At 32.4% G+C, this 27291-nt stretch overlaps 1 protein-coding gene across 1 annotated transcript; it reads right to left on the bottom strand.

Annotated features, from left to right (window-relative positions):
* Positions 1-11414: 11414 nt before the first annotated feature.
* Positions 11415-13765, bottom strand: LOC107606264 (formin-like protein (DUF1005)). Its single transcript, XM_016308301.3, has 2 exons — positions 12735-13765; positions 11415-12575 (listed from the first exon to the last, which is right to left on the bottom strand). Exons 1-2 carry the CDS (start codon positions 13358-13360, stop codon positions 11840-11842), a joined length of 1362 nt encoding a protein of 453 aa, XP_016163787.1. The 5' UTR covers positions 13361-13765; the 3' UTR covers positions 11415-11839.
* Positions 13766-27291: the final 13526 nt, after the last annotated feature.

Below are 27291 nucleotides of genomic sequence, written 5' to 3'. Positions count from 1 at the left end.
AAAAATTATTACCGAAACTCTTCACTAAATTTATCTCGTTTAATACTATAAACGAGATATATATACATTTCGTTGATAGCGAGGCTCCGGATCACAATTCGAACTTTTCGACCACTTTCTCTTCTCTTTTACCAGTTCAAAATTTAATTCACCATTTTTCGGTCAAATTAATTTGTCTAGTTTAATTTCGACAAAAATAACACAATTTAATCGATTATATGTCTTAAATTTTAATTATTAAAAAATATCTTTATAAAAGAGTGAACACCCAATCCGGTCCCTGTCCTTTTCCTCGATGGACATCACGGACCTTGTCCAAAAAAAAGGGACATATCAGTCCCTGTCCCATACTTTTGTGAGACTTTCCGGTCCTTCCGTCATCTCTCCTGACCAAAACAGACGAAACTTGCCTACGTGTCAGTTAACGTTGCTGAGTTGGAGGTTAATAGTCTGTTAAGTTCCACGTGGCTATTAAGAAATGGATAGGGGTCGATTTGTCCCCCTTTGGTGACCTAAAACTATGTCGTTTTAGTGGTCTGAGACGTTGCTATTAGGGAATGGTAAGGGGTCGTTCTGTCCCGTTCTAGAAACAAAAAACGACTTTGTTTTTAGTCTTCACTGAAACACAATGGTTTGAAAGTGATTCGACGTTGCTAATCTCTCACTCTTCTCCCAACCCAAATACGAACCCTAGGAGACCATGATTGGTAATGGAGAGCGTTGTTCATCATTAAACCCACGAAGCAGAGACGATTCAGGCTGGGGCCTAAATTCTGGTGGGAGTGCTGGAGCTCCGAGGAAGAAGAAATGGGTTGCCCCAATTTGTTATTGTGGTTCTCATGCAATATTGTTCATGTTAGGGACAGTGAAGAATCCAGACAGATTATTCTTTCGCTGCCCAAAATTCAAGGTAGTTTTTGAGAGTTTAGCTAATTTTTTGTTTTCAATTTCTATTCCACAGATGATAACAAATGTTAAACTTTTTTGTAGACTGGAAAATGGCATTGCAACTTCTTTGCATGGTTAGATGATTATGTATCTTCATGTGGTGAGGATGCTAACAAGGCTGTCTCATTTGGGGCATCAAAGCAGAAGCAGAATCGATTGGAAGGCCATAGTTATGTGGTGGATAACAAAGTTAATGAGTTGGAGGAAAGATTAATTGGTTTGGAGGATCAGTTAGATTACTGCAAACTGAAAATGGGTGAAAGTAGATGTATTAGGTATGGGTTTAATTTGTTAGCATTTCTGGGTGGGATTGTAATTGCAAGCTTGTTTAGAACAAGTGTATAGGAATTTGATAGCTGAATTTTGTTATTTCACTGAGTTGAGTTGTGAACAACACTTTTGATGATGAATGAAGCAGGAATTATTGTGTTGAATTTGTAAAATTTGAACCATGGCCTGTGATGAATATGTTAAATCTCATCCCTATATTGATAGATAATGGCATATATGTCATGACATAAATTTAACAAAGGGGGACAAATCGACCCCTGTCCATTTCCTAATAGCGACGTCTCAGACCACTAAAACGACGTAGTTTTAGGTCACCAAAAGGGACAAATCGACCCCTGTCCATTTCCTAATAGCCACGTGGAACTTAACAGACTATTAACCTCCAACTCAGCAACGTTAACTGACACGTAGGCAAGTTTCGTCTGTTTTGGTCAGGGGAGATGACGGAAGGACCGGAAAGTCTCATAAAAGTATGGGACAGGGACCGATATGTCCCTTTTTTTTGGACAAGGTCCGTGATGTCCATCAAGAAAAAGAACAGGGACTGGATTGGATGTTCACTCTTTATAAAAAGACATTTTCAGCATCTTTATCTGAGTGGTTCTCTTCGTTTAAACTGTAAACACATTATTTTAACACGTATTTCGTTTACAATGTAAATAAAATAAGTAAATAAATGAGATATATAATAAACTGTATACACGTGTCATGCACACGTATTTTATCTCATTTACGGTGTAAATGAGATAAAAAATTAAAAAACGAATTTCTGTAATAATTTTTATAATTATTTATTTTAATAATTAAAATATTTATATTATTTATTTAAAAAAAAATCTTAGTTACTGGCCGTGTTGGAGAAAGAACTCATTTTTTCAACACAAAATGGCATTGCCGTGATGCTTCTTTTAATTTTTTTTATTAAAATATAAAAAAACCTATCAGTGTTTACTAATAATTAATATAATTCTGTTATATTATTAAAAACTAAATTCACTACAAATATAAATTAACTAAAATATAAACTAATCATAACTGAAACTTTTAATATTTTATGTAAAAAAAAATTTAAAAGTAAACCCTAGCCATTAAATAATAATCAAGGCTAATATATTTTAATAAAATTTTAACACAAAAACCTAAATCACTAGAAAATATATACTAACAAATATTAAATGAATAATTCAGTTTTTGAAAACAAATTAAAATAAAACTAAAATTATTAAATAAATAATATAACAATAAAAATAAAATTATAAATTACTTTAAAAAATAAATAATTTTTTTTTTAATTTATAAAATATTTACTAAATAATAATAATATTTGAATAGAATAAAAATATATAACAAATTGAATATATTATAGATAAAATTTTAAATATAATAATAAAAAATATTATTATATTATATAATATAGTTTAAATTGAATTGAATAATATTAATTCCAAAAAATAGATTCTAAATCTGATCTAATCTATGCAAGTATGTAACTTACCAAAAATGTAATAATTTAAATCCAATTTTAATAATTTTTAATTTGTATTGAATTAAATGAATGATTTAATTTAGATCTATTTAAATTTAAACAGCAACATTCTAGATCTTTCGAGGTGGATTCAGGTTCTATCATGACAAGGACTACGTGTTATTCTTTTCGGTTTTTAAGATGACCATAAATTTTGTCAAATCTCAATTTCTAACAGCACATACTCACATACACCTATCTAATCTAAGCGAAGCAATTATTAATCAGAAATAAAAAATAATAATAATTTAATCGTAAATATGATACATATAAAAATTAATAATATTATTTAATCTATATCGTTAACTTTATCTAAGAAAATAAGTTTTTGTTGTTATTATAATATTATTATATTTATCCTTATTATTAAAAAAAGCATAAAAACTTTGGATTCTCGTCCGTCCCTTCAGCATCCCCATGTTGTATTAATGTGTTTGTTATGCACGGCCTGGCGTTGTTAAGATATAAATAAATATATTTATAATTTTTTATTATTAGAAAAAGTTATTGTAAAATTTGATATATTTTATTTTATTATATATATATGAGCTCAAATTTATGGATATAGAAGATTTAGGTGTGATCTGCTCAAATATGGAGTTATGGCGTACAAAACAAAAATGTGAGACAGTTTTTTCTGAGCCAAAAGGAGAACAACTCGAATCATGCGAATTCTTTGGTGATGAAATTTTGCTTTACAAATCGCATGATCCGATTTGCAGTTGATGAAATTTGAAATCTGAAACGTGGAATTCGGATCTTCCGTTTTTCTTGTTCTAGGTAATTTTCTTTTAGGTTTTGAGGGACACAACTCGCAGAGTCCGAGTTCTACTTCCTCTAATCCCACAATGAGTTAAAATATCTCTCCTCTCCATACGCGAATCCAACACTTTCTTTGCTTCCATATTCAAATTAAAAAGCGTATATGTATCCGTAAGTTCTTATAAGTTATAACATAAAAATCAATACATGTGATATATTTTTAAATTGGTTTAATAGTTCATTTAATCTGCATGCTTTAATTATTATTATTAGTATTATTAGTAGTATTATTATTATTTGTTTTATTATTATATACAGCCTGGCATGCCATATCATAAAATTTTAAAAAGTATTTGTGTAATGTTCCATGGCTTTATAAATTTCTGCTTCAGATTGTTTGGTGAACAGATCTCACCGATTAATATGTTTTTCATTGCGTCAAAGTTAGTTTTCTATCTTCAGTGTTTTAATCTTACTTACATAAAAGTAATTAACCAGTAGCATTAAAATTACAAAAAAGATTATAAATTTAATTTAATTTCCTAATATTATAAAAATTTTAATTTTTAAATTCTCATTAACAACTTTACTTAATTTCCATGATTATATTTGTGTTCCAAAATTGTGCTATGAATTGAAAATTTAACAACAGATAAGTACTATGTGAATACAACGAATCTAGAGCAGATTTGTAATATAAGATTGACAAGTTGTTTAATAAAAGCCTGAGACATGGAACCGTAAATGATGTTGGATGCTTACAAAACAAGGTTACCAACAAAAATAGTACCTAGATTTTTTTATTTATGCTTCAGTCAATGTCAATTGACCTAACTTTAATTTGATCAGCCAAACAAAAAAGGAAAAGAAAAATAGTTTAGAGTAAACGGTAATATTAGAAAGACAAAAAAAAATTAAAATTTATTTTATTTAGTATTTATTAATTATTAATTATTATAATAATTAATAAATATTAAATAAGACAAGTTCGGATTTTTTTTTACTCGTTTATTTTAGTTATCAAATATTTCTATTAGGATAAATATCTCCCTCCGCTGAGAATGGAATCAAAATGATAAACAACCCATAAAAATAGATTTTGGGCATATACATTAAGATGTTTGCTTGATTATTTATGGGGCAGTAGAAACAGGCTAGGTCAGGTCAAATTTTATTTTTAATAGGTTTGGTCTGTTATGTAGTTGATTGGTTTGAGTCTAATCTACAGTCTGTTATAGACTTTTTTTAAAGTATTAAACTTGGCCTAACCTAAACCTGTTAAAAGATCTGCTAATTTTTTTTATAAAAATAAAAATATTATTTAAAAAAATATTTTTTAATAAATATATTTATATGTAAAATATCATATTTAATATTTATAAGAATTTTTAAACTTTAAAGTATTTAAAATATACAGAATTATTTATAATTAAATATAATAAATTTAAAATATCTCATATTTTTTATTAATAATAAAAAAATTATTTATATATGTAATTATGTATTAACATGCCTGACAAGTCAATAAAGTTAATTAGTAAGTTTGAGTCTGACCTATTAAATATTAATATAATAAGGTTTTTATAAAAATTTGAGTTTGTGCCTATTTTATAATAGGTCAGATTAGATCAGACTAAATACATATCAAACTGCATCTCTCTGAGAGACCGACTGACATTTTTTCACCTCTATTTATGGGTTACCCATTTTTAGTTTAAAGATGGAGAAATTGAGAGAAAGGTTAACAAAAGGGGAGAAAGAAATGAAATGGGGAACTTTTATGAGTGTATCAAATATTTGTCATTTTGAACATATTTATCAAAAGGATTTTCACCTTATACAATATTCTAGTCCAACCCTTCGGGACTTTTCTTGGCATATAATAAACATTTTCTTGTTATGTGATTTCAAGAGTAGTTCAATGATAGAATCAAATGACTACAACTTTGACAAAAAAAAAAAAAAAAAGCTTCAAGGATTATTAAATGTAATTTATGAATAAACTAGTTCTAATTCATTCTAGATATTGAAATAACTTAAATGAAGTACTACATAATGTCATAATAACATTCCTATATTAATACAAGAGTTTCATTTACCCCCTTGACAATCGTGGCATTGATTTTTTTTTTTTCTTCACTCGAAATCTTGAACCATATAAATCAAAAGGGTAAATAATCTCTCAAAAATTTAAAATGATTCTTTATCCACTAAATGAGTTCTTCCTTCCTCATTTAGAAAAGGTTGATATATTAGATTATTAGTCTAACTAATTTGTGATTTTAAAATTTGAAGGGTTATCTTATTCAATAATTTATAGGACTATAGTGTAAAAGGAAAAAATAATACCGATAATTTATTTTAATAAAATTATTAAAATTTAAAATTACGCACATGTTCTTATTAGAATTTGGTTACACATATTCTATTTGAATTTATGTAAATTAAAATAACTAAGTTCGATTTGTACATATACATCGAATCACACATTCAATTTATGCTCAAAATTTATAATCTATATATTCGATTTAATAGTGTAGCAGAGAACGTGTTTCGTTTTTAAGAATTTAGAATTTTGATCATGGTAAATCGAAACATAGTGGAAGTAATACTCAAAAAAGTTAGTAAAACTAAATCGATTTATCATGTAGTGAGAATACTTCAAAATACACTTATCTCCTACCTTTTAAATTTTGAAATATCTCACATATTTCGAAAACAAAACTCTCAAACTAATATTCTATCAAAATTAACAACAGCTAGGAATCAAACTTATATGATGAGCTTATCATAAATAACACCAAATGAGCCCAGTGTTAGACTAACTGTTGTCTTGAGCATTACACTGAAAATTGATTGGGGAGACCCATTCATCAAATATCTACAAACAGGAATAATACCAGAAGATGTCAAGGATAAAAAAAAAATTCAAAAGACAATCCAATTTTTTCACTATGATGGAAATTGAACTATATAAACGAGATTTTACAAGACTCTTGCTAAAATGTTTAAGCAAGGTCAACGCTAAACTCGTCATGGATGAGGTCCATGAGGGGGTATATGACATACACATAGAGGGCAGAAGCCTAACATCTAAAATCCTTAGAGCATGATACTACTGGCCTACATTACAAAGGGATTGCATGAACAAGGTCAAACATTGCGATCGTTATCAACGTCATGTCCCAATCATTCACAATCCGGCCGAGCAGCTACACCCATCGGAAGTAAGCTGACCCATTAGTAAGTGGGGGCTAGATATCCTCGATTCTTTTCCACAAATACCAGGTCAAGTCAAAATTTTAATCGTTACTACTTTAACAAAAATCAATTCTAAAAAGATGATATCTTTTGTTTGAAAAAACATAATATGCAGATTCGGTATACCTCATTCCATTATCACTAACAATGGTAGACAATTCGTTAAAAAAATTTAACAAGTTTTACAAAATTTTAAGATTGTTCATCAATTTTCATCTGTAAAACACCCTTAGACTAATGACTTAGCTAAGACTACCAATAAAGTTATATTGCAGCCATTACGAAAAAAAAATTGGATGATTCCAAAGGACAATGGACCGAATTCATTCCAGAAATATCGTGGAGCTATAACACAACTGAATACTCAGCAACAAAAGAGACTCATTTCCGATTGGTATATGATTGTGAGGCCATGATACCCGTTAAAGTCTCTCACATCAGTCTAGTTGAACAAATATCTTCAATGATGAAGCAAACGCCGAGCTAAGAGCCACCGAACTGAACTCAATAAAAGAAATACGAGATCAAGCATTAATTCAATAACGCACAACACAACTTGCTATGGCTCAAAAATATAACAAAAAGATCAAGTCAAGGTCATTCTATGAAGGACATCTCATTCTCAGAAAAATAGAAGAAGCACAAAAATCACAAGGTCACGGTAAACTCAGCGCAATTGGGAAGGCCCATTCCGAATATCAAAGGTCATTGGACGAGGAGCATACAAATTACAAATATTAGAGGGCAACAACCTGTCAAGCACATGAAACATCTCTTCTTTAAAGATATATTATAGCTAATTCTATATGTCAGGATAAGATGATGTACTTTTTTTCCTACTACTTGGATTTTATCCCTAAATTGAATTTTGCCGTGAGAGATTTTAACGAGGCACACCCCTATTCTTTAACCATGAAGGATCCTCATCAATACAACACTATTCCTTAAAATTGCTAATCTTTATTATTATTTTCTATTTTTCATTCTCGCACCGACCTATAGGTCGTACGACTAATAGGACGAATTACCTACGTTCAAACCGATATCACTTATTCGAGCAATTGCAAATTTTTAAAGTAAACTATTAACAAATATCAAATTCAAACCAGCTGGTATTACCTTTTGCAATATATTTCGAAACTAATCAAACTAACTATGCAATCCAAAACCGAATAACAATTCACAAAATCCCACAATTAAAACATGCAACATATTAGAGCGGTATTCATTCAAAATATCACAAATGCCAATACTGAACCACTCCTACATCACCCACATTGTGAATAAGTTTCATATCGGCAGAAAACTAACCATACTCATCAATGTTAGTATAAAAGGAAAATGCTCAGTCCACATGGATGTGAGATCTTCATCTCCTTTATACCCATGTAAAGCTTTCTAATTTTCAGTAAGCCTTTTCACTTCTCCCAGATTAACCTCTTTATCACCAAATTTAGTCTCGGTCAAATCCATCAACTTCTCTTTATCCCCTTCATCTTATAACTGACCTTTTTTCGGGGAGAAGGTTCGTCCACCTCGGCTCCTACTTCAGTTTTCACATTATTAGTGGATCCCTCCCTCTCCATGTTTTTTGCTTTGAAAAAGGCACGCAAACTGCTCACTGTGGTTTTTGGCGCCTCCTCACCTGCAAACATACAAAAATACAAATCAATACGAAGTCCAAAAACTATATCCCACAAATAAGGAACTTTTTACATTTGTACCTAAATACTCAATCATAGCCTCTGTATCAGTCTCCTACTCGAGCAGATCAGCTATAGCTAACAAACTTGATGAAGATATATTATTTACTAAAAGCTCTACTATCATTTTATCTCTATATTTTCATTCGGCTTCGGGGCCTATGATCCATCTGTTATAGCTCATACCCGTTAATACTATAAATCCGCAACATGCTAAATAAAATAGAAAACAAAGGGATCCTTATCCTAACACGGAGAAAAGAAAGGAGATGGTTATATGCAACCTTCGAAATATATTGAATCGGGGAGGATAGGTCAAACAAGCTAGCCACACTATAGGGCAAAAATACAACATAATCCATTATATAAGAGGAGGCACAAAAAAAAAGAAGGTACGCTATGCACTCTAAATTGCAATATATATTCTTCTTACTCTCTTTCAGACTTGAGCATTAGAGTGTCTTTGTAGGTATCCACCGCCGCCGTTCTTTGGAAGCCGACGTATACCTTATCCTGCCAGATTAAAACGAGTTTAACCTTAGACTAGACGAATTATACCTCTTCTGAAACTTACTAGGCAGAAACAGTACCCAATGCGAAAATTGTTATTATTAACATTTAGGAGAATAACACTCACCATACTCTAAACAAAATGATCAAAATAAATTGAAAAAAAAAAATATTATAGTACTTAAAAAGTAGTGTCTATTTATTAAAAAAAATAAAAAATTAATATTTAATTTAAAAAATATATAAATAAATAATTTTTAAAAATTAAAATTTATTACAAAAAAAATAAATTAGACAAAATTTAAACACCATAAAATTGGCTATTGAAAAATTGGAAAACCAAGATGAAAGGTCAGGGTGAATCACATGACGAAGTCAATAGTCAACAAGAATATTGAGCATTGCATCCATTGGTTCATTTGATTTTGATATGGTATTACTATTTAGTTTTTTTTTTTTTTTTCTGTGGGCAGTGGCAGAGAAGAGACTATTTGAATCACGTGAGAACATAGATCATGTGTTTGTTCAGTGAAATGGTTCCTTATTAGTTATTTCTCTTGCAATTACACCTCATCACTTTCCAATAAAAGGCTGTGACAAACAAGTCCCTCCATAACACTCACAAAGGGGACCAAAACCCATGCCACACACAAACAATACAATACAACACACCATATGATCGATACTTAACTACCAAGCCTTCAATTTCAATTTTCACTCCCCTAACACGCCCTCTCCAACTCACTCACCCCCACATCTCTCTCACCTAACCTATCCTTTTACTAACATAGTAATGCTTCTCAAATTTCATTTTCCTAGAGTCTCACCACGCTCTATATACACTAACTAGGGAACAAATACATTTTCAAATTAATTAGGAGGTGAAAACTCAGGTGCAGTCGACTTCACGTGAAGTTTATAGCTAAGAGCCGTTAGATGAAAATTTAGTCAAATCAGTCAAATCATCTAACGGCTCTCACCTATCAACTTCACGTGAAGTCGACTGCATTTGAGTTTTTACCTAATTAGTATCAACCGATATTGTAAACTTAAAGATTTAAACAAGTTTTTTGTCCTCTGTTATATTTATTTTTACAACAATATTATAGAGTTAGTAAAATTTATTATTTTCAACTAATAATTAACTAACAAATTTACTAATGTAAAAAAAATTCGAATAAATAATTAATAGTATTAGTATAAATACAGTCATAACTAAAAATGCTGAATGGCATAAAAATTGTTAGTCTTAGAATTTTTTGTTCTTATTTTTATTCAACATGACAAATTAAATGTCATGTCTTGTCACGTCAACATTTAATATTTAAAAAAATTATTATTATAACATATGTGGAATGTAGTGCTATATAATTAGATGAAGATGTAATAAAGTTCCAATGTTAATATTGAAAATAAATCAGTAGAAATTCCCAATATAAAAAACCTACATGGCTACATATGACAATAAGTTTAGGTGAAAGTTTTCACCTTGAGAGATTGTATCCTAACTAACCAATGTTCACCCACCATAAACCTACTCTGGCTACATTCATAAAGACATAAACAAATGGCATTGTTATTAATATTTGACTATAAGTGGGTTTCTTTTTAAGCTTTGGTTGTATCTACTAAAATATGTATTTGGATATGAGATTGGTCCCTGGGGGCAGTGGGCAAAGTTTGGTGCCAAAAGTGATGGCATGGTATGGTATATCATAAAAATGCATTGGACCACCCTATACAGCACACATACACATCAGTGCGCCACCACCAACCTCAATGCTCTGTACCCTACAAATGCGCTGCCCAATCATCTCACAGTAATGATTATTAATTATTTGAATAATTAAACCATATTTGAAATGAATTCATTTTGCTGGCGCTCGTGCACCAAAGAGAATCCGATATGAATTCAAATTAGTAAAAAATTAGAGTATTATAGTAATGTGCGTAATGCATACGTGCTTTGGTGGCAAGTCAAGGTTGGAGTAGGAGGTAGCACTTTACGGTTCCCCGCCAATTATTAATAGAATAGCACGAACCACTCCAAATCCCATGAGTTATGCCACAAGAACTCATATGATTATGTGCCTAATTTCTCATTATTTTATATCCCTTAAAGCACGCCGGAACTCAATCTGAGTCCGCACGTTACACTGCGTTACAGCTAGCTATCCCCCATTACCCTATTGCACGCACGTATGTACTACCGCTATTCAAAAAATCAAAATTCATTCCCATAAACCCTCATTAATTACTCCACCACCACCACTTTAACAGCTGTATTAAGGAATAGTAAAAGTCACTACTTGGTAGTAATTCGAAATGAAGATTCACGTGTCTGTCCGTGCTAGTTCATGCTTGTAAATTTTACTTCCCTTAAACAGAATCATTGGTATGAATATCCATATCAATGTACTAACAAAGCAATGTATTCCAAAATTACCAATGCTTACAGCTAAAAGTGACTCCAAATATATACAGAAAAACATTTTAGAAAAAATAGAAGACTATGACACACGTGAGTGATGAGTCAGTTCAAGAGTTGTGCAAAAATTACATATACGTAATAACAAGAAAAAAAAAATAAAAAAGCTTTTTCTTGATTTCCCATAATTGACGAAAAAAAAGGGAGAGAAAATCAAAGAAAAAAGCCACACGTGAATACAAAGAGCGCACTCTAGTACTCTACTAGTCTCTCTTTCCCTGTACAGCCTGTAAATTGTTTGTTAGTACCCTCTCCTCACTCAAAATGAAAAACCCCAATTAAAAAGAACAAAAAATACAAAGGAATAAAACGACAGGGGGCAAAAGCACGAAACGACAGCGCAATGCGGAATCAGCCAAGCGACTCCATTTGCTGGCACAGCTCCTTCCTCAGCCGCTGAGAGAAAAGCCTGCAGGCATCCACGCTCAGATCAACGGCAGCGGCCAACGCCACGAACGCCGCTGCATCCTCCGTGCAGTTCACGTGCGGAACGCTAACCTCCACCGTTGGCTTGCTGCACCTCCCTTCACCCTCCACGCTCGCCGACATCACGAACCCTCTGTACATGCAATAAGGCCAAAGCCCGTAACCATAGTCGCCGCTACTCCTCGGGCTGCACACCGGCGACGTCGCGCTCCCCGGCGTGGCGCGACCGTTGGAACCGCCGGACCCGACGCGCGAGCTTAAATCGATGACGAACTTCCCTCCCTTGTTTGAACTAAGCGTTGACTCGGCAAGGACTATTCCGGCAGCGCTCATGCCGCCGTTCGTGTCTGGAATAAGCTCGAATCGATAACCGAGGCCGTCGGAGCCGCCGCGCTCGCGCCACGCCTCGAGTCTCCCCCACGGCTTCCACGTACCATCACCGGGCCGAAGGATGAGCCACGAACCGGGGTTTGAACAGCTTACCCGGTCCGAACCGGGCGAAGCGACGAACGGCGTGACCATTGAAGCTGCCGCGACTGGCGAACCGGAGAGATCATGAACCGTTATCGACCATCCCTTACGCTCCTTCCCAGGCCGTTCTCTCTCACTCCCAAACGAGCTCAACCAGCTTCTAGAACTTCCCGCCTCCGACTGTAACGACCTGCGAGTAACAGAATTCATAACCGCCACGTTAACAAAAGCTGTTACTGTGTTCTAAAATCCCTAAATTGACCATCAAAACAGAATTCAAAGTTTGAAACTAAGTTAACTAACCAAGCACATTCATAATTCGTGAGGCTAAAAGTGCTATTGTGCTAACCTGGACCGTTGATTTCGGTCGCCGGTGTTTCTAAAGCTAAACTTGCAGGTGAAGACAGGTTGTGAAATGTTGCCTTGGATCTGAAAAACTTGCGGGCTGCATTCTGGTTCGCCGTCGAATTGGAAAACGAACCTAGGATCGGGTTCAGCCTTCACATTCAGATGGAACTGCGCGGTAGAGCCTTTGGCTTCCTTTCCCACACTGATCCACCCGCTGTGGAACACGGTGGCCTTCGACACCGTTCCGGCCAGTTGGTCGAGCGGGACAGAAACTTTTCCTAGCAGCCTCCCAGCGTTGACGCCGCAGGTGGTGCCTCTCCGGCCGGTGTAGATCGAGATTTTAAGGCAGAGCTTGCCAGCGAAGATGGATTTCCCAGCGAGACGGTCGAGATCGAGCTTTCCGAGGTGAAACGTGGCAGCGATTGGCTGAACCTGGTTATCCGGGACGTTACTCTCCGGTGGAATAAAGGGAACGACGGCGGACTGTACTGGAAAATTCTTGAGTTTGATTTTGCAGAAACATGGAGAAGAGGAAGGATGAACAAGGGAGCGAGCAGGTTTGGAAGCAACGGGAATCTTGAGTGCAAGGTTGCCGACGGTGAGGCGGACGAAGGGGCAAGGATCCATTACTGAGAAGGGAAGAAAAAATAGAGAAAATGAAAAATGCTATTGAAGGAAATGGCAAAGGGTCATGGAGGTAGTGGCGTTGGGGAGTGATGGGTTCATGGGTTTGGAATTAGTTGAAGAGAGCAATGCATAAAGAAATGGGGAAAGAGAAGAGAATAGAGAAGAGAGGGGGGGGGGGAGAGGGTGGGATACAGCTGGGTACAGGGTGTCGCTATTCTAGTGGCTGGGGAACCCAAGTTGAGGAGCGAGGTCCCCCTTCTGCACTTTTGTGGGCTCCACTTTTTCTCTCTGATATCAGCACTGGCTCTTGTGTGTGTCTCTCTCTGTGTAATCTGTTACTGTTACTGTTGCCAGTACGACTATATCTCTCTCTCTTTCTCACATGGCACCACACACACTATCCTCTCCTTCTCTTTGGATTTATCGTCATCACATTCATATTCATATTCATTCACTCCTAATTGCCCTTAACTGCCACTGCCACGCTTCGGCTTATTAGAGGTGTCAAACTGGTTAAGCTCATCCAATTAAGTAAAGAGTAAATTATATATTAGAGAAATTATTTTTAATAGGGAAGAAAATAGTATTTTGGTTAAATATTAATATTTAAAATATATTACAGTATTATAGTATTATAGAAGTATAAAAAAAAGGTGTTCAACAAACATTTTAGGTCTCGTCAGGATGATGACACATATCTAATACGTATTTTGCGTGTGCGTCTTGACAGAACGATGGAGAGTCAACACGTACACAGTCTAATACGCACACGCATCTTACGTGTTGACTTTCTATCTACAAAATTTACCCACATATAATTATACTAAATAATTTTATTTTTAACAAAAATACAAATATTTTTTTATATAAAAAAATTAGCCTATATATTAAGCATATACAATTTTTAAAATAAAAATTCAGTTCATTTAAGAGAAGTTTGTCAAATATGGTCTATTTTTTGTTTTTATTCTTTGTCAAAATAGATCATTTTAAATAAAAATTTACTTCTGGAACCAAAATATCAATTTTGAAACAGATTTTTGCCTTTTTAATCAATTATTGGATTGAAATTTAATACATTTAAGTTATGTGATTAAAATGTTAAGAATTAAAAAAATGAGAAACAAAAATAGGGAAAAAATTAACAGACTACAGATAGTTTATCATGGAAAGTTAAAATTAGAATATTAGTGTTCTAATAAATTTAAAGCACATCTTTTTTTAATTGATCTAATTGTTAACATTTATAGAATATGATAGTGAATTCTTAATTTATATAAAATTCTAAGTTTGGTAATTCTTAAAAGAATGATGTAATATTGTTATTAGAAATATGGTGTTTGCTATGGGGTATTGTATTTTTAAAAAATCTAAAAAAATTATCCTAGCAAACTGTATTTTAAAAGATTATAAATAAAAAAATAATTTATTCTAATAAATTCTTTTTTTAAAATTAAAATAAAAAAATAAATCATCTCTAACGAATTTATTTTCTGAAAATTAAATTTAAGTTTAATTATTTTATTGGTCCTATAATCTTATTAAATTTGTACTTAACTCTTTATATTTTTTAATTGAGTCTTTAAATCATTATAATTTCTTTTAATTAGGTTCCTATTGTAACAAAAGCATTTGAGTTAATAAAATATTTCATTCTCATATTAAAGATATCATGAGTAATTAGATTCTTTTAAATTGAAAGGTGTTTATCTCACAATGAAAGAAGTTATGGCTGGTATTTTATCATTCTAACAAATTGAGACTTGATTGTTTATAAATGGTGTTCTAAAATAAAGAAAATAGACATTATAAAAGTTATTAAATTTTTAGAATATTTAGAGTTTTTTGCATGCTAGAATTGCTCTTGTATTGAGCTCCGGAGATAATCTAATTTGTTAGTAGGAGAAAGAGCAAGCAGAGAATAGAAAAAAAAAATCCTTAAAAAAGTAGGGCTTGGTTCTTTTAGCAATTTTGGCATTTGTTAGAAAGAAAGAGCATCCAAGAGATATTTTTTGATGATTTTAGAGTTTAAGATTTTTAATTTTGAGTTATGTGCAATATCATATAAGTTGGGATAAGTAATAGTAAAAAACATATAGAAAAAAAAAATAATAAGCTACCTAAACATTTAAAAACTATATCAAGAAGTTAAAAAAATAAATGCATATATCATCGTCCAGATTATTACCACCACTAAAAGCAAAAAATAAGGTACTATCTCCTTCTTTCTTTCTCTTATATTTCTTTTTTTTTTTTTTTTTTATCATCATGTATGCCATAATAAGAAGAGAAGAAGAAGAACAATAACAAAGGTGACAGAGAAAGAAACTAATGGTGAGGGAGGGACTAAAAGTCTTCTATAGAATGGGTCAATGGCGGTGACGATAGAGGAGCACTATGACGTATTTTGCGACAAAAAAGTTAGATATAATAGTAAATTCGCAACTTGTAAACTTTTTTTAATGTTTGCTGTCAATAAGAACCTAATTAAAAAAATAAGATGGTTTATGACTTATAGAAACTTATTTACAAATTTAGTAGAATTATGGAGACCAATAAAATAACTTAACATTAAATATATCTTGTGTTTGTCTTTCTCGACTTGTCAAACTTGTTTATAAATGGCCATATTTAACTTTAATTTTAGCAACTACGACTAAATTTTTTAATTTTAATATTTTCAAAAAATATATAACGAATTTCGTATTTTACACATATGTGGAGAAATCTGACACAAATACAATTCGGCAATGTTAAATTATTACTTAAATTAAACTTGACAAAAACTTGGTCTCATCTCGCTTTACTCTCACAAAAATCAGTTTCTGTGGTTCGACTTTGCAGAAGAGAAGGCGAAGAACCTTTATTCATTGTCGATTGTTGCATTCGGCCGAGGTTACGAGTTCGCCGGTGAGGATTGGGTCCGACTTTGCACACATTGACGATGAGAACAACGGCACCTTTCCAGCGTTGTTGAAAGTAGTAATTTTTTTTAAAAGCTTGCTTTTTGTTTCGATCGTACCCAAGTAAAAATGGATTTCTCCTCATTGTGTGTGATTGAATTGAAAATCATTTTTGGGGCTAGGGTTTTGTTCCTATTGACTAATTTTTTTCGGTAATTCAAGGTTGATTCATGGCTCTGTTTTTTTTAAAGCAATTTGTTTGTATTGTGTCAATGAAGTTCATTATTTTTGCTGAATTTTGTTTTGGTATTGGTTTAAGATTTTTCGTTTTATTTGTGAAATTACCTTATGCCTTAGTTTTTCTATTGGCTCCATACCATATGTGAAGAATGGTCCCTTTCATCTCTATTTAGAAGTAATTAAAGCTAAGTTTCATAATGTCAATATTTAAAGCGAGTGGTTGAGGGCATCCAACAATCATCTTCCTCATTTGCTATAAAGAAAATAACCAATTCTTGAGAAAATCAATATGTTTCAGCATATGTCTTTTGGTGAGGCTAACTACCTGTCGCATCTTCTCAACAATTCTTCCGAAATCATTGGGATCCAGTATAGAGTTAAGTAAACTTTTCTAATTCACAAGCTTTGTGTAACACCTGACCACACTGAATCTTATGTTTAAGTCATAAGATAGAGGTGGTGAGGTATTACGACCTCTAAAAGTAATATATATATATATATATATATATATATATATATATATATATATATATATATATATATATATATATATATATATAAGTATTAAAAAGGATACAATATACGAGGAGTCTTGAAAAACGGATAAAGTAAAATCACAAAATAAAAAGCGCAACGCTCAGGAACGTGATTACTTGCGTGTGAAGGAACAAAGATCATAAGCATAAATAAACGGATAGTAGGAATAGAGGGTCATAGGTACAAAATAACAAACTCCAAACTCAGCCTGCGAAGTTAAGGCTGGCCGGAGGATATTTACCTACATATATACATAGCCCGAAACCCAAAAATACATACATAAAATTCTAGTTCTCCATAAACTTCTAAGAGGTACAAAAGTAAAGTGAGCATAAACATACGAAGAGAGTCTATACACATATATAAATCAAAATATCAAAGTAAGCCCCAAAATGTAACCACTTCGCTTCAGAAGCTCCAGACGCCTAGCGAGGTGCCTTTCGACTTGCTTCTGAAAAACACAACATAGTATGGGATGAAAACCGGAGGTTCTTAGCATGGTAAAGGTGGGACACACACAAGATATAAGGTTTTGGAAATGTCAGAGGCAATCCTAGAACTTCAATACTCATATTATAAAACTTCAAGAATTAAAACTAAAACCATAAACAGGGGTTCTCTAAGACTTCCTAAACTTAACCAAAACTCTAATCAAGAGCCTCAAGTCTCCGCCTTCCTCCAATCCTCCAAACTCTGGTAGAACCACAGAAAACAAACAAAGCAGGTACAAATAGAATACAGATATAGCAAATAGAACATTTAGCCTATTATAATCACTTAGACATTCCTAATTAATGCCCAAGCAAGCAATTAAAATAATATGCACATGATACATGTCTGTCTTATGACTGTTGATATCAACTGTCGGTTACGTAGCCAGCCCGACATGTCCTGATAGCTAATCGTAGAAAATTAACCATGGAAAGAATTTCAAGCTGATATGGGGAAGACGCACCCCAAGCTCAATGATAACCATGGGCAGGATCCCAAGCTGACATGGGGAAGACAACACCCCAAGCTCAATATTATCCATGGGACGAATCCTAGACTGACATGGGGAGACAACACCCCAAACTCAATATATTCAATCATTTCTCATAAATATAATTTTCATTCTCAATAATAATTCATAGCTCATCTCATCTTTCCCAACGTTACCTTACTCTCTTAAGTGGTTCATATATCACTTTCATAATCTTTGTCACCTTAAATACTATCTTCTCCAACTACATATTACCTTTTAAAAATCTTCTTTCATTTCCAAGTTACTACCATTTCCTATCTTCATCCTATTACTAAGCTTTCTAACAAGATATAGAGTCAAGGGAATGAAAATAGAGGTTTAGAGGTTTGAATTTGAGCTTTAAAACACAAAATCTATTTTTGCTGAAACAGGCGCCACGCATATGCGTGGGCGTGCGAAAAACCTTGCTCACGTACGCAAGCTCCCTACTCGCGTACGCGAGAACCCCAACCCGAAAGGATTGGTCGCGTTGCGTGCAGGTGGTCGCGTACGCAACTTTAAAAACCATTGTTCGCGTACGCAAACACACTGCTCACCTATGCAAGCTGCCAAACCCAAAGCGTTTGGTCGCGTCGTGTACAGTGGTTGCGTACGCAAGCTGTGCAGAATCAGCAAAATGCTGAATGTTGCAGAATTTTTAGTTTTGCCCTCTGAACTTTCGACGCGCATAACTTTTTCGTTTTAAAACATTTTCCATCCGTTCTTCGAACGGCGTAAGCTTCACGAACCAAATTTTCATATGAAATAAATTTGAAATTATTTGGGAGTCTAGAAGCCAAGTTATGTTTCGCCGAAATTTGGCTAAAAATCAGTTTACACAAAAAGCTTCAAACCTCAATTTTCTTTAGAACTAAATTCAAAACCACATTCTCAAACCTGTATTCATCACATTAACCTGCCATAGCATACCAATATAACACTAAAATCCTATTATCACACCATAATCAGTCATGCTTCAGTTTTTACTCAATTTCACCCCCCTAGAATTCCTCACTTCCACCAACAAAGTCATCAGAGTTGAAACCTATTTTGACCCCTGAAATTTTTTACCGGCCCCAATTTCGACCCCCAAAATTATAGTTATCCAATTAACACCCTCAAATATTAGACTGCGTCCCATGTTTGCCCCTGTGGCTATCTCCGTTAATGGAGATCTGATGTGGCACGTTAAGTTGACAAAGTGTGTATCCACGTGGCACCTAACTTGCTAGAATGGATGTGTGATGAGTGAATGACGTGGCAAAAGTTGAATGAACTCAATTTCTCTAGCAAAGTCTCGAACATATTGGGCTTTTGCCACATCATTCACTCATCACACATCCATTCTAGCAAGTTGGGTGTCACGCAGATACACACTCTGTCAACTTAACGTGCCACATCAGATCTCCGTTAACGGAGATAGCTACGGGGGCAAGCGTGGGGCACAATCCAATATTTAGGGGTGTTAATTGGGTAACTATAAATTTAGGGGTCGAAATTGAGGCCGGTCAAAAATTTCAGGGGCCAAAATGGGTTTCAACTCAAACATTCCATCAATTATACATAATCTATAACATTTACTTATCAAACAATACTTAATCACCATATGCGATATACTACTTCTATGTTCATAATCATCAACACATGCTCCACATATTTCATCAATCAAAATCACAATTACTAAACATTCAACACACTTAATCATTCCAACCTATCCTACGGTCTTCTAACCTAAGTTTTCACATAACATTATACATTAAATACGTGAAACCTAAACCATACCTTGGCCGATATTTTGATAAATCCGGAACACCTCAAGCGTTCCTGCACCACAAACTTATCAACAAAGCCCCTCACCAAGGAGCCTAGCTTCCAAAATCGATCTCAATTTCCAATCTAACAATATAATTACCATTAGAGTTACCTTAGGGTTCACAAATTTAGTAAGGTGACAAGGGTTAGGGTTTTTTTACCTTACCCACGGCTCAAATGAACAATACCCAACAATTCACGCAAGCTAATTTGGTCATAAAACATCAAAATTGACAAAATTTCAACACCCAATACATAATATTTTCAAAATTGGGGAAGGAGAAAATCGAAGCTGAGAAGTTATTTCCTTACCTAGTAGAGTACTGGGCTTTGTAGAGAATTTCGAGACAAACGTGTGGCCGCTGACGGCTCATCAATCGAAGCTCCGAATCAAAAGTTACGTTAGATTGAAATTTCAAGAGCAAGAGTTTTGTTCATCCCCTTTGCTTTCCACCGTTCTGCACTCTCTCTCTCCGTTTCTTATGCTGAATGAGCTATGAGCTCATGGAGGGTAGTTAAATATATTGGGCCTTGGGCTCAATACGAGCTCAGTTCGTTCGGTCCAATTTTGGGCCAAATTCTTTTAAATTGGTGTCAAAATTCTTGTTTTAATTAGTTCTACCTCACTAAATCATAAAATTCTTTTTTTTTTTTTGAAAGGAAACAAGCTCAACACACTAGGTGGAGCGTACAAGAGACATAACATGGGTTTTAGTAACACCTATGTCATCTTTAGCATAGCCATCAACAACCTGGGTTACTTTGACACTAATCCTTAAACCAACAAAACGACCTAGCAACACAGTCCACTACATTTGTTGCCTTGTTCTGAAAAATGGACTCGTTTCTACACCGCCAGATATTCCATATGACGGAGAAAAACCCCACTAACCATGTTTTCCGCGTGTCTTTCCTCGAGGGCATCGTCCTCCAGCTCTCAAAGTGCTCCTTTATGGATCCTGGGATGCTCCATGCACGACCCACATAACTAAACCATGCACACCACACTTGCCAAGTGTACTCACACGTAACAAATAAATATTGTACAGTTTCAATATCTTTGTTACACATGACACATACATTATCACTTCGTTCAATGATGCTCAAACTGCTTAGCCGATCCTTTGTATTAACTCAACCTACAAGCACAAACCATGTAAGTAGCTCTACTCGAGGAGGTACTAGACCTTTCCAGATTCCATTTGTAAATTTAGAGCTGAGGATATCTTCCATTACAGTTTGTACCTGCATAACCGGCACAAATAAGTTAGTAGTATAAATGCCTTCTTTTTCAAATTTCCACACCACTCTATCTTGTTCCCCTTCTATCAATCTCACAGATTGCAATATATCAAGCAGTCGGTTCAAACTATTAGTCTTCCATTGGTGGAGTTCCCTCCTCCACTGAAAGTTTCATACCCACTCTATCCCATCCCAAAACCCACATTTTTCGATCACGGATCCTCTGTAATTTGAAATCAAGCAGAGCCTCGGAAAGGAGTCTTTTAGCTTTTCCGACTGTAACCATGTATCTTCCCAAAACCTGGTTGATCTGCCATCATCTACTTCCATAGCCAGACCGTCAATCATCTTTTGTCTGATATGTTGCTCCTTTATTTGCAAGTGACAAATATCTCTCCACGGGCCTCCTTTTGCCGGTAAAGTTTGGGTAGACAATAACTGTTCAGGATTCAGATTATTGAAGGAGCACACAACCTTCTTCCACAAAGGACACTCCTCCTTAGAAAAATCTCCACCACCACTTAAATAGTAAAAGCGGTATTACGGATCATCGTATCTCCCAAACCTAGCCCTCCTAATTTTTTCAGTGCTTGTATCAACTCCTATTTTACAAGAGTCAACCAAGGCCTCCATCATCCTTTCCCCAAAAGAACTTCCTTTGGAATGAAATTTTTTTTGCCACTGTAACCGGCATTTTATACAAACTCAAATAGTAAGTAGGCAGACTATTAATCACTGACTTGATGAGTACCAACTTTTCTGCTTTACTAAGCACCTTTGCTTTCCACAAACTGAATTTCTCCTCCACTTTATCTATTACCGACTTTCATGTTTTAACCAGCCTCGGGTTTGCTCCTAGCTCAATACCTAGGTACTTCACTGGTAGTCTCGCCACTTGGCATCCTAATAATTGGCACATCCGACCCACCCACTCCTGGCTACAATTCACCGGTATCAAACTGGACTTGTCAAAGTTAATACTCAAACCTGACATCACTTCAAAGTACCTCAAAAGTCTCTTGTAATTTCTGACTGTCTCCTTCTCTAGCAGACATAACAATATAGTGTCATCAGCAAATTGTAGGTGTGATAACTCTATATTATCCCTACCGACTAAGAGAGAGGTAATTCTCCTATTTCTCACTGCTTCTCCGATCATCCTGTTCAAAATATCTACAACCAGTACGAATAGAAAGAGTGATAACAGGTCACCTTGCCGAAGACCCCTTTCGATCTTAAATGGTTTCGATGGTGCCTGTTAACCATTATGGAAATAGATGCTGATCTAATGCACTATGTGATTCACACCCTCCATCTTCTACCAAAACCCATCTTTTCTAGTACAATAACAACAAAGTTCCATTTGACTCTGTCATAAGCTTTCTGGAAGTCCAGTTTGATGATTGCTGATGCCTTCTTCTTCAGTTTTAACCGTTGTACAGTCTCACATGCTATTAACGCTCCATCATGTATCCGTCTTCCCTTGAAAAATGCACTCGGTGATTCCTCAACTAACCTTGGCATTACACTTCTCATCCTTCTGGTCAACACTTTTGATATGACCTTGTAGACGCACCCAACCATACTGATTGGTCTAAGATCCTTTATCTCCTTTGCGCCCATAAAATTCTATTTTCTAATTTATTTGATTAATAATTAATTTATTAACTAATTATTCACTAATTACTCGAGATTTACACTTTGGCTATAGAAACCACTGCAATTTCAATTTAAAAGATAGGGGATATATATGCACTAGTTTGAGATTAGGGTTTATCATTTAAGAATTAATTTGATTAAATTTTACAAAATTATCACGCTGGCAACCAACTAGGCGTCACGTGTCTGCTGACATGTGACTTAACGTCTCATGTCAGCTCGCTTTTGTTAACACTGTTAATAAGAGAAGTGACGAAAGGACTAACGTGATTAACTTAAAATCTTTTAAAAATATATTTGATTAAAAAAACTTTTTAGAGATCAAAATAGAGATCGTGTGATCTTTCAAGAACTAATTTGACTATTTGCTCGACAAATAAAGTTTGATTAGGTAGCAAAAAAATAATTATATTTTAGTCGATAATGAAAATACGATTGGGTGATCAGTGCACATCTTTTGGCTTAGTAAAACTCGTTGATGTTACAATTAACAATTAAAAAAAGATTATATTGCTATTTGTGCCTAACTGTCTATGATCATAATATAACACTTTGCGGTCTAATATGTTATTTTTGAGAAGACATAACAGCCTGCCAAGTGCCAATTACCAAAAGTTTAAGAAATGTTTAGTAATTAACCTACTATTATTATTAGAAAAATATACTCCTTCCTCCTCTAAAATTAAAATAACATATATTTTAATTTATTTAACTCAATATATTTGAGTCAAATAAAATATATTATTTTAATTTCATAAAAAGTATATATTTTATAAATAAATAAAAAAAGAAGAATATATTTTTCATTATTATTATTATTATTATTATTATTATTATTATTATTATTATTATTATTATTATTATTATCTAGGAAGAAAATTTTCCTAAATCCTAATCTGAATTTGTGTGGTGACAAAAGGGCGTATTTGTGTAGTTGTCACGGTTATTGCGTAATTAAGCAGTTTGCTTTTTCTTTAAAAAATTAAAAATATAACCCACAAATTAAAGAAAAAAAACCATGGGCAGATGATTTGCTGTTTTAGTACTTTTCCAATGTGCACATATTTAATAAAAAGAGGAGTGTTAGGACCAACATTTTTGTTAAATTTTGACCACCATTTAACCATCAAAAGAAAATTGAATGATTCTACACTATTAGATATAATTTTATACTATTAAAAATATCATTGATAACTAATTGATGGTTAAAAATTATAAAATCTGCTGCCCCTAAACTTTCTCTATTTAAAATTACTATAAACTTCCCCTTCGAGGATACAGAGGTGTAATAGGATTGATTCTAAACAAGGGTTTTACACTATTCAAGTGACTTTAGGATTTTCATTATATATATATTGAAAATTCATGTGCAGTCAATTTCATATAAAATTGATAGTTAAAAGTAATTAGATAAAAATTTAATCAAATCAGTTAAATCATTTAACAATTCTCCATATGAAATTAACTGCATTTGAATTTTTATCTATATATATATGGTTATGCATAACAAGATTCTCTGTTGACTAAGATGTTTTTACTAAGATGAAGATAAACGTAATGAATAACGTTGATGTAAGATTTTAAGCCTTGTTGTGTGATATTCATTATTTTTACATGATTTCACATTATTTTGTAATTAAGAGACAATAAGAAAAGAAGTTTTCTATTGTTTTTCAGTCAGATACGATAAAAGATTGTACAGGGAAAAAAATTGGATGGCTAAGGAAATGGGCTATCCAAAAGTATTATATCTGGGTCTTGCAAGAACAGTAGAGAGCTCAATATGCTTTCAACCTTCATAATAATTAAAATGGCTTCTCACGACCACAAAAATTTAAAAAAAAAAAACAGAAAGAATGGGTTTTCACTTTTCAGCCTGCAAGAAATGTGGATTAACTAATTACATAAAGAAACCCCGTGACCAAAAATTAAAAGAAAAAACAAAGAAAGAAACTCGATGTCAATTTATTTGCCTTGTGAGTGTAAAGTATAAAGTGTGATTTTTAATCTTTTATTATTCTCTTTTATATTTATTTTTAGTCCTATTTATAAAATTAATAATAAAAAATCATAATTTATTCCCTTAATTATTAAAAAAATGAAGAGAATTTATTTTCTGATCACACCCGGATTTAAAACTTAGTTGAGATCATGCAGTGAATAAGAATTCTTAGTGTTGTGTGCATGAGTATATCTAAAAATGTTAACATAGAGGTCGAACTTTACACAAGCTTTTTAATTATTTTTTTTATATTATATTATAAAAATAATTTAAGCATGATATGTTGTTATTGATTTTTTGAAACAAAAAATTTACCAACATATAAAAAAATCTTAGAATTTTTTCAATAATTTTGTTTTTAATATAGCAGTTATATAAAAAAATATATAAGGATTAAGTATAATTTTAATCCCTAAGATATATAGATAAATTTTTTTTTTCATTTTTAATATTTTTTTTGCATAAAAAATCATCCCTAAATTTTAAAACTAAGTTTTAGAATCATTCTTTTTACTTAAATATTAAAATTTTGGACCAAATTACTCATAACAAAAAATTATAAAATAAAAAAAGAAGAAAAAATTAAGAGAAGAGAGTATTTCTGCTCCCAAGTCATTCACGATTCACCTCTGTCTCCACTTCTGCCACCATCTCCATACGATTTTGGTCTCTAAGGTAACGACAATGTTAAAACTAAGTTAAATCTTAGGGACGATTTTGTATGTAAAAAAAAGATTGGGGACAAAAAAAATTTTCGACCTATACCTTAGAACCAAAATCGTACTTAACCCAAAACATAACAATATTATTAGTACTCTTTAAAATTACAAAATACTAATATTTTTATAATGTGTTTAGTTAAAAAAAATATTTTAAAAACTTGAAAAAATATTAAATTGTTAATTAGTTAAAAGATGCTAATATCTTATAGCTAGAATACAAGATACAAATATCAAAATAATTAGTCTAAATTAAATAAGATATGACAAAAAAGCAAGATAAAATTTTTTTTTTAACAATATAAATTAAAAAAAAATTTAATATTTTTGACAAGAACAAACATCTAAAATACAAAAATGTGATTATTAAAACATAAAATTATAAGTCATTATCAATTTTCTATATACTAATATGAATGTTAAATACGTTACTATTTTAATATTTTAAAAAATCAAATGCATTTTTAAAAAATAAATAGAGAGAAGAGTATATAGAAATTAATTTTAAAAAGTACAAAAATTTAAATGTATGAAATTAAATTAGTTAAATAAAAATATTTGTAAGTAAAACAGTTATGACTTAAATCCTTTGTATGATAAAAAATAATCACGTATAAAACCACTACACCACATATGATTTATTATTTCCTTAGACACATATCTTGTAACAGATATAGTTGTTCAAAATTCTCAAGGCCGAAGCCACTATCCACTCCTCTGTATCTGTCTCTTATTATGAATGAATTTGTGATTTTATAAATTATAATGCCTAAGATAAAAAATTGTTCAAGCCATCCCATTAAAAAAAAAAAAAACTCAATCGAAAACAATAGTTCCTAATCTATAAGATCAAACAATAATAAATTTTAATTATTTTATTAGTCTCTATAATTTTATTAAATTTATAATTAGGTCTTTATATTTTTGTTTCAATTAAATTTTTATATTATTTTTAATTTTATAATTAGGTTATTGTTAGTATAAAAAATGTTAGAATTAACGAAATACTTTTTTGCAAATTAAAAGATATCTACAATTAAAAACTTAATTAAATCTTTTACTATATATTTTTTTAAAAAAATATTTTATTAATTTTAATATTTTTTATACGGAATAGACTTAATTATAAAATTAAAAATAGTATAAAAATCTAACTAAAAAAATATAAAAACTTAATTATAAATTTAGTAAAATTATAAAGATCAATAATAATAATAATAATAATAATAATAATAATAATAATAATAATAATAATAATAATAATAGATAACTAAGTTAGGTTGGTCGAATAGCTAATTTATTTTTTTATTTTAACAAGTATAGGGTAATTTTTTTTAAGTTGTTTTGAGTTAAGTCTTAGATGAGGAAAAATAAAAACAATATTACAGTAATATACCATTTATAAAATCATCAAATGAGAATAAGATTATTCTTAATAGCACCATAAATTAGTTTTCCTTATATTAATTATTTAATTGAACGTCATTAAGTAGAGTAATGACGGTAAAATTTTAGTAGTTACTTCATGGGAAAAAATGTAAATAGAAATAATATCATATTTCTTTGGCTAAATAAAACTTAAATAGGATTTTTATTATTATTATTATTTTACATAACAACTCAGGAAACCCTGGTCACCATGGTGGCATGGTCGATCCAAACTTACGCTGGCATCATCTTGGTGGGCCTTTGGGTATGTCTGAGCCCAAAGTGTAAGGATCTGTTTGGGCCAGAACAAAAAAAAAGGGGGCATAAGAAGACAAAAAGAAGGGTAGTTAAGGAATCTAAAATTTTAATACCCAAACAAAAAAATC

Source organism: Arachis ipaensis, chromosome B7 (assembly GCF_059453495.1).
Source record: "Arachis ipaensis isolate K30076 ecotype BB chromosome B7, ASM5945349v1, whole genome shotgun sequence".
Classification (NCBI taxonomy): Eukaryota; Viridiplantae; Streptophyta; class Magnoliopsida; order Fabales; family Fabaceae; genus Arachis; species Arachis ipaensis.
This window is presented reverse-complemented; position numbering and strand designations above follow the sequence as displayed.

Excerpts from the sequence above, each read along its gene's own strand:
- LOC107606264 (XM_016308301.3), bottom strand. The coding sequence starts at position 13,360 with ATGGATCCTTGCCCCTTCGTCCGCCTCACCGTCGGCAACCTTGCACTC. Across the intron at positions 12,576-12,734 it reads GACCGAAATCAACGGTCCAG|GTCGTTACAGTCGGAGGCGG; the intron begins GTTAGCACAATA and ends TGTTACTCGCAG.